This window comes from Hirundo rustica, chromosome 6 (genome assembly GCF_015227805.2).
Source record: "Hirundo rustica isolate bHirRus1 chromosome 6, bHirRus1.pri.v3, whole genome shotgun sequence".
NCBI lineage: Eukaryota > Metazoa > Chordata > Aves > Passeriformes > Hirundinidae > Hirundo > Hirundo rustica.
In genome coordinates this window covers 15,158,926-15,168,312 of record NC_053455.1, presented here as the reverse complement: position 1 = coordinate 15,168,312, position 9,387 = coordinate 15,158,926, and the positions used below count along the sequence as shown (strand labels likewise).

The 9,387-nt window shown below is 39.9% G+C and overlaps 1 protein-coding gene across 1 annotated transcript; it reads right to left on the bottom strand.

Annotated features, from left to right (window-relative positions):
- Nucleotides 1-234: 234 nt before the first annotated feature.
- On the bottom strand, nucleotides 235-4,826 carry LOC120754126 (alpha-1-antiproteinase 2-like). The gene is made up of 4 exons (XM_040067372.1): nucleotides 4,178-4,826; nucleotides 2,938-3,208; nucleotides 1,022-1,169; nucleotides 235-429 (listed from the first exon to the last, which is right to left on the bottom strand). The coding sequence occupies exons 1-4, from the start codon at nucleotides 4,824-4,826 to the stop codon at nucleotides 235-237; spliced, it is 1,263 nt and encodes a 420-aa protein (XP_039923306.1).
- Between the last annotated feature and the right edge of the window lie 4,561 nt (nucleotides 4,827-9,387).

Sequence of the window (9,387 nt, the reverse complement as noted above, 5' to 3'; positions counted from 1 at the left end):
CAAAGCTTAGGTCTTTCCTTGTCTTCAGTCAGGTAAAAAAGGCATTCTTTTCTAGCTGAATTGAAAACAATTTCTTTTTTCCTCTTCAGCAAGTCAATACCAATAGTTTTTGATGACGACGTAAAAACTGTTACTAACAAAGAACCATATATGAGTTGGTACAAATGAAAATAAATCATGTAATGCATTTTCACATCTTTAATTAGTAGTAGCAAACAAAATTCATATATCACTTCAGCTAGTCATAGCCGGGTTAACTATTTTTCCTATGAAGAGTGTACTGTTTGTATCTCTATCAAAAATCAGCATGAGGAAGGGATGGCTGAATTCAATGGTTGGAGGAAAAGCCACTGGCATTATTTCAATAGTAGTTGCTGCTGCCGCTTCAGTACCTTTCTCATCAACATCCAGAAATGCCTTGTGGACAACCTAGGAAAAAAGAAAAGAGAGTCACCCTGGGCAGTCAACAGCCTCTTGAGGAATGAATCAGAGTCCTTTTAAAGAAGCCCTGCTTTGAGGGATCCACTGAGAAGTGAATAGAGGCAGAAGAGATGTATTGTTGTAGTCATGGCTGCTTAAGTGAGGGTTAGGATGGAGCTATGGAAATCTCTTTAAAAAATTCCAAAATATTGGATGTAGTGTAGAATCTCCACCTGTAATTTTCTGCATCTCCAAAACTGAGTCTCCAGGGTGAGCAGGACAGGTTGTGCTGTGCCTGGGAGCATTAGTGGTTTTCTTGAGGAGTCAGGGTTTGATGCTCTTCTCGTGTTTCAGATACTGCTGAAAAAATCTTGGCCAATACCAGTCTTGGGAAAAACCAGACATGCAGCAATCTAATCTGATCTCCAGTGTCACCAAGGGCCAATCTCCTTTTGTAAGCTCACAGAGGTGTGGGTGACCCAGCTGTAGACAAGTTGGGAAGCTGGGAGCTGTATATACCTGGTATTTCTAGATGCTACCACTGATGAATTTTCCTGCATGTTGGCAAAAGAAAGGAAAGAGACAGCAGCCACAGACTTACTTTGGAAACCTTCAGCTCTAGGGTGCCAGTGATGCCAGAGAGATCTGCCTGGTTGGTGAACACATCTACAATTCCCATCTTTCTAAGGATGTCACTTATTTCATAGCTCCCAGAAATAGAAAATCTGGGGAAGTAGAGGTTCATAAAGCTGTTAGGTAGAAGAGAAAAATAGAGGGTAGTGAGAAGGATTTTTTTTCACCAATATAAATGATGGTGAGAAATTTCTTTAATACCCATGAGTGTCAAATCCCAGGGGTTTGGACCTTGAATGTACAATGAGCACTAATTCCATTGCTGATGCTTCTCATGTTGATACAAGAACTGTCATTCTTGATTACAATAATAGCAGTCATAATGGTATTTATCTGGTGTTTTGTTTCAGGAAATCTGAGAGCACTCTGCTAAGTAGAACAGTAGCAAGAGCCCCTCTTTACAGGCAGAGACAAGGGACTACCTATGTTGCTCAAGAAGGTGGAGAGCTGATAAGAAGTCCTGACAAAGTCTGCTTGGAGAGAAGTGTGGCAGATCCCAGCATTTCAAATCAAAGAAGTATTTTTGGCATAACTGGGGCATTTGGCATGGCCCCAGGAAAGGTCTATTCCCTGCTGCCTGCACGTTTGGATTCCACGTCCTCTAATTGTCTTCCTCCTCTGGGCTGGCCACGATCCAAGTTCGCCTTTGACTGTGAGCTGTCTGTAGGCAGCTCCTCCTTGGTGTTCTTTCAGCTGGAATTCTTTTCGTGGCTTATCCAGGGATCCTCAGAGTGTCCAAGTCACCCACAGCAGTGATTACCCTTTACATGGCTCAAGTCTTTTGCTGCCTTGCCCAGCGACAGCTTGGGCTGAATATTGAATAGCAAAACAGATGGGACCCAAACTGCAGTGCTGTAGCCCTCATGTGACACTGCCCAGTCTCTAGAAGAAGATGGGACCAAGTGTATCAGCACCGGCAACAACAAAACGGTAGAACAGAAATTGCCATTTGGTTCTCACAGTTTCTCCCATGAAGAATTTATTCCTATATTGATCCTCAATGACCTTGCACCACAATTCATTTAGGTTAGGGTTATCCTGATATTGCAACTGAGAATGATACATTTTTATTTTGATATTTGAGGTATCACATTATTAGCTCATATTCAGTTTGCTACTCATTATGTTTTTACTAACTGTGCTGGTATTTCTGCGATGATGCACTGAGATATATGGGTGTGAACTGCACTTATTAGTTGTGAATTAGGGCAGAGCTTGGTAAATTAAGCATGTATTAACCTGATATTACTCATCTACTGTTGCTAAGATCTCTTCTCTCCCAGACAAACAAGGTTGTAAAATGCATCAGCTCATGTTGGTGTCAATGGTTGAAGCTAACAGAAACTTATTAGATATTTATAGTTTCAAAACAAAATGCCAGAAAATCAGGACATCCACAATTAATCACTCGCCTGTTCTAACAACAACTGAAGGTTGCAAGATAATTGTGTAGGACATATCATGTCTGTAAGCACTACTACCAACTGTGTAAGTTATGCTTTATTTAAGGTTCAGACACGCCTGAGTCAGAGTGTACTAGTGACATAAGAGGAAAAACACACTAGTTGAAATCTCGGTATAGAAGATTTGGCTTAAAATTGCAACCATTCCTCTCAGTCCACGGAGTATTTTGGAAACGCCAATCTTGCTATTCCTTAGAGAGGAATAGGATGGTCTCTGCTCTGATTGGGAGAGCAGCAAGTCACTCAGCCATCAACAAAAGAATGGTTAAATACCAACCAGCTGCAAGATTTTTACAACTAGGGCACACAAGCCAAAAATAGCCCACTCAGTTCCCAGAATTGCCACGTTCACAGCATTTGCATTCCCCAAAAAGAAAAAATGCTATAAATCAGGTGCCACTGCAGGTGACTGGCAGCTTACCTTTGGAGGAGATGGTCTGACCATTTCTGGATGGTTTCCTTGTCCAGAGTTTGCTCTAACCGCTTCATTTTCCCTTTTGCTGGCAGAACTAGAAATGCAGTAGCACTCCCATTATAATGCAGCCGTACGACAGTGCATGACAGATCCTCATCAAAATAGAAGTCAAATCTGCCCATCTGGTGCATCATAGGGACTTTCACTGTTGTTTCAGCATCCACAAAGAACTCCCTTTCTTCAGTATGCTCTGGTTTAAAAGGCTTTTCCCAGCTGCCTGATACAGAGAAGGAGAATTCATCTGAATATTCCATGTTCTATCCCATCCTAGACTGAATTTTTTGTAGCTAGTAGTAATATTCACCTATTTCTCCATGTGTTAAATACAGAATTTTCAAACATAACACTTTGGAATGTGTATCACAGTAATGCAAAGATCTTTTACCTGTTCAAAAAGCGCATTGCATTCCACTTTTAGTTTATGTTTCAGATGCCAGTAATGAAATAATTAGGTGGTTATTTTGTACCTACCACTGCTTTTCTGTTCAGGAGATCTAAGTGATAAACATCATCTGTGTACTCATATGCTGCATGCAATTAATTTCTATTTACTTTAATCATAAGCCTCAATTTGTAGGTACAATAATGTAGGATCTCATATATATAATGTAGGTACAATAATGTAGGATCAGGTCAGGCTTAGAGGCATATCTAACCCACATCAGAAATGCAGGGTGTTTCTGCTTTGTTCCTTACAGTGTTCTCCCCTATTTGTCACCATCTTCTCCCATATATAAATGTTAGTGTGCATGTATAAAGGACTCTGATAGGGTAAAAGAAGGAGCATGCAGTAAATTAGGCTACTGAATTATGCATAATTTAAAAAGAGACATTAGGTCATATATTTCAGGCATTTCAGTGCCTTCTCTGAAAATTAGAAGAATATGGGACAATTGGAATTATGGTTAAAACCAGGAGCATCAGCTCAGGCTGCATGGAAGGCTGTGGCTTGGAACAGAGCTCCCAGAGCTGTCACAAAGAGAAACAAGATTGTGTGGCCTCCAGGTGCCTGCCTGTGCTGAGAGGGGTCCTGTTACCTTCCCACCACCTCCACTATGCCATTAGGGGATCTCCTGGTCCAGCAAAGAGTATTTGAAATTTTCTCCAGACCAGTTTTCAGCTGAGGAAGGCAACATTACTTTCATTGATATGAATGGTGAGAATGTGAACCATGAAAGAGACATACCTTTAAAGAAAACAAAGCTAGCCAGAAGCATTACAGTGTGTGGGTCCATGTCCTTGACCAAATTAGTAATTTTCCCGTGTGTTTTCCTCTCTATATAATCATTGATCTGATTTTCAGCTTCTGTGGGTTTGTTAAAGTCAGTTGTAAAAGCCTCCAGCTGATACAGAGCTTTGGCATCATCTAAAAACTTTTTTAGGAGTTTCAGCTTCTCTGTTACGAAGATGGCATTTCCCATGTTGAGCTGGACTCCACCCTCAGGATGGTTCAGCATGTGGATTAGGTTGTGGAAGCCTTCATGGATCTCTTTCTCCTGAATCTCTGTAAGGTTGAAGGTGAGTCCTTCCAGAATCTGAGACTGTGTGGCTGATCTAGCCCCAAGGGCCAGCATTGCAAAGGCAGAGGAGATGCTCACAGGAGAGAAGAAAATGTTCTTATTAGGTTCCTCCTGTGTAACCTCCCTAAAAAACTGGAATGCAAAGTCAGCATTGTTTGGCACAAGTTTGAGGCAAGCGATTGCTTCACCTCCATGATGTACGTGATGTTTAGGGTCATTTGGATCATGTCCATTGTGGTCGCTGGGTGGGAGCTGACTGTGGGCAACAGTGTGAAACCCAGCCAGGAGCAAACTTAGGTAGAGTGTGGTCTTCATGTTCTTGTATTAAAAGCCTACCAGAAAAAAAAAGGAGATGATATTACTGAGGTAAGTAAATTAATTGTGTAGAAAGTTATTCTGTCATTACCACTGAATTGAAAAGTCTTATCTCTTTCTTTTGTCCCCAGTTTCCATGTTCTCCAGTTCTTGCCAGATTTTTTTTTTTTTTTTAAATTTTCCCAGGCCTCCTGGCAAGTCTCTGCCAAATTTCTGCCACCCCCACCCTAAATACCTGCAAAGACAAAATTCAGCATGGATTAGTTGAATTCACAGCACCCTCAGCAGGCTGGAGAATGGAGCATATCCCATCAGAAAACACCTCTTGGCTAATCGCTGAAAGGCTGCAGTACTACTCTGCTTTCGACACTAATGGTCTGAATAATTCCTTAAACGTTCATCATAGAAGAAGTCTGGGTGTTTTGTGAGTTAGGGGAGAAAGAGGAAATTCATGCAAGTGAGCAGCAACCAGTAGCTACATAGAAATAGAATTTGAGTTAACAGGCAAGCAGATCTTTAAATAAGTTTTGGTCAGATTGATAAGGTGTCCTATTTAAAGAAAGGACAAATAATAGGGACTGTTCTTCAGTAGCAAACCAGATATAAACGCCTACCTCTCTAAGGAATAGGTAGGGGTTTTTTTTCTGAATAGAAATAATGTAATGTTTTAAATAAGAACCTGAAACAACGTGGTGTCTCTTCAACAAAACTGTTGGAGTGGGTTCATTTTCAGCACAGCAGAAGCAGTCGATGCCATTAACAAAGAACAAGGCCTTTTCTTTATCAGCTTCTCCACTGGTCAAAGGGCGAAGTGTTTATCATTGTGTTACGCTTGGCTGTGGTAGCCACATTTCATTGCAGAGCTGACACTCTGCACTGTACAAACTCTTAAAAAGAGACCTTGGAAATGGGGATGTGAATGTCCCAACAGGCTTCATTTCTGCGCAGGAATCTAGGGCAAAGAAATGGTGCAAGGGTTGCACAGGGCTTGAGGAGATAATGAGCCAGATTTGCTAAAATTGTGCACAGAGAGACATATTACACCAATTGCACCTTTCATCTCTGGCATAACAACTTGAGAGACTCGTCAGAAAGTGCTATGCTTATGGTCCTGCTTTCTCTATATCATCAGAAGGAGCAATTTGTATTAGTAGTTGAATATCCATTTACAGTTAGACTCATGAGAACAACAAAACATTTTCAAGCTATAATCAAATATTCAAGCATTTACAAGTTATGAGTAATTTTAAAAAGCAAGCCTACTTGCAATAACAGCATTACTGACAAGCATAAGAACCATAAGAGTTGGGTTCTTGGTAGCTACATTTTTAATTACTGTACACAGTAGTTTTAAATTATAGTTTGGTCTCTTGAAATAATTCTCTATGTATCTAGATACTTGTAACTCGCCACAAGAGCTCCAGTTCTGAGTTTTTAGAACTGCTATCAGTGAGCCAATGTATTAGTCAGACTTTGAAAAGAAATCAGCTCCCCACAAAAGCATCAGAGCTAAGCCTAATCTATTTCCACATATCCAGCAGGCTGATTCAGAAGCTGCCTGTGGATAAATTATTTACTATGAACTATTTACTCAGCTTCAGTCATAATTCATTAAGAACAACATGAATACCAAAAAAGAGAAATATTTCATTTTAAACATGTTGCCACCTGTTCTCTATCTCATCATATTTAGTATTTTTTAGAAAACATAGCACCTGATAGGTTTTTCTATGTACGAAACTCAATTATTTTTATTTGGAATGCAAAGCAGAAAGGGATTTTAACTGACTTGACCTTGAAATTATGGCGAGAGGATATAAAACGGTTTTGCTGTAAGGGTTCTGTAAAATATTAGTTACAGTTTTCTGAAGGCAATTTTCCCTATCTTGATTTTTTTTCTCTCTCTATGTAGTTACAACGTGTTCACATTTTGTGGTTAATTTATGTACTTTCATGGAATTAATTTCATTTTATTACAGCTCTGAATTCACAGATAATTAAATACAATCTGAATCTGAATCATCCATCTGTTACTCAGTACTGGCCAATCACAAGCAGTCAATACTCATGAGTCATACCTCACAAAAATCTTGACAATGGTTAGTTTTAAAGGCATAAGATTATAAAAGACTTAGTAGCTGTGTTTTGTAGAGGTCTTTTTTTGCTGTTTAAGCCTTCAAGATACAAGTGCCCCTCTTCATTACTCCCTTTTTTGAAACCTAAAGGTACTTTTATAACAAGATTTGCACCCTCTGAACCTTCACAATATGATTGGAGATTGTTATTTCATATTTGATACTTAACCATTTCATTTTATGTTATTGTGGCTTCTGGGTTAGCAAGTGATCAACTACTGACAAATTGACAATGGACACCCTTTCAGCAGAAAACAGAAGATGCAGATTCTCATGTGGTTTAAAGATTGATGGATTTTCCCAAGGAGCTTATTTGCTAATGATTCATTAAAAAGCAAAGGGCTGAGAATCTGTGCTGTAAAGCCTTTAGGAAATTCCCAGACTAAAGGAGTTAAGTTTGCAGAAAGTTCTTTAAGGCCTTTACTTCTATACTTTCCAGGGGAGAGAAAAAACAAAACAAAACAAAACAAAACAAAACAAAACAAAAAAAAGACATTTTATCCATCAACATAGCAGTAGAAGTGAAAAGCACTTCAATCCCAGTTCAAATCTAGTCTGACTTGAACAGCCTGGAAAGAAACACGTTAACCTCTGCCTCTTTTCTTTGTGTTACACAATGTCAGTTTATTTGTGGTGTTCAAGGATAGGTTGCTTTAAAGAAGAGCTTTCAATCAAACCAGACAATGATACAAGAGCATGCCAGCACTTGGAAGACTGTTTTCAACAATTTATCTGTAGTGGACTTGGCGATAACATTTGCTGAATATATTACCTCTTCCCTAGCACACAATATTCCCTACCATTTAACTCAGAAAGGAAGTGGAGAACACTGGGATTAGCTGAAGTTACCTTAGAATAATTCTACCAGAAAACCTGGGAGTGGGCTGGACTGAGTTTTCTGAACTGACAGAACTTGCTTCTTTGTGGATATAGCTATTTTGTCCATTTTAGGCATGATTTCTGTCTCTATGATTTGAAGAGATTATGGAGACAACTTTCTGCCTTTAGAGTCCCATGTAATATTCCAGGAGATGAATATTCATCCCACACTACTCCCATAAGGGGTCCCCTCTGATAATCTCATTTCAGACAACGTGAAAAATTGAGCTACTCAAAAACTTATGACGGTATAAATAGAAAAGCTGTTTGCTCACCAGATGGTGCTGCTTCCCTCCTGATTGTTTCTGAATAAGGAAATTTGAGAAATTTGTTTCCTGAAAGCAGTACTGTGGGGGCACTGGGCACATCATGTTACAGAACCACAACCACCAGCGGTGTCTGCTGAACTAAATATCAGCTACTCAGAGACTTGTAAAAAGAATCACCCAAGCACACCAAAAAAAATCACAAAAGAAGACTAGACTAGCCATATTTGTGTGTGAGTACAAGACCTCAGAAGCCTACTGTGCAGGACCACCTATGCAAAGGAGCACCACAAACTCATGTGTGCTTTCCTGGCTGGACAGAAAGCTCTGTGTATTTACTCATATGCACCTGAACAGATTCAGGGCTTATTCCAGACTGATCATTTAGACATTCACTTCTCTTGTCATTCAGAGTTTTGATATATCTATGCCTAAGCCCCTGAGGAGATTGCAAACACAAGCCAAGGGCATTGGACTGTTCAGAGAATCCAACAACTGTGAATATTTCATTAAAAGTAATTCCTTTTGCAGCAGAAATGTGGAAGCCTAGTTTACATTATCCTTTAGAAATGCATGTGGCTGTTCACAGGGCTGTTTTGTGTTTTTCTCTATCTTCTGTGAGCCAGCTTAACATTGGAGAACTCACCCAGAAAGTGGTATCACCCACCTCTAAGCCTCCTTTTACCTGGAAACAGGTGAACATGAGCTCTCACTCTTCTACCAGGCCACCATTAGTGTTTGCTGTTGAACCTGAGTTATTGCACACACTCAGGGATGAAGCATCACTGAGGCCAAGAGAATAAAAAAGTAGACAAAAAAGAATGAGTGCAGTGTTTAAGACAGAGAGGACTCCCTTCTCTCTGCAAGAACAGGCCAGGTTTTCAGTTTCTACATTCCAGTGTACACCTGACCTCAGGCTGGTTTCTGGCTCATTAAAAATGTTGACCTCACTGTGATCTTCTGAAGATGTGAAAACCACCAATTTCTCCACTTCCCTCTCAATGGGCCTGTAATCCAATGATTACCTCAATAATGTCTCATCTATAAGGGAAGTAGACATTAGATACACCATTCCCTAAGCAATGATATTTCTTGTAGACCTTCAGTATAAAAATCACAAGAATTATTTAAAAAGATGCACCAGTACATTAAAAAGATGTTCTAAGCACCCATCCTCAGGATTTTAATGAATCAGAGCCTGTTTCTTGCAGGAGGTACATCAGGGAAAGTCCCCCTTTTCGGATTTCTTGGCTCTAGAGACCACTTGCTTTCTGTCGAGAC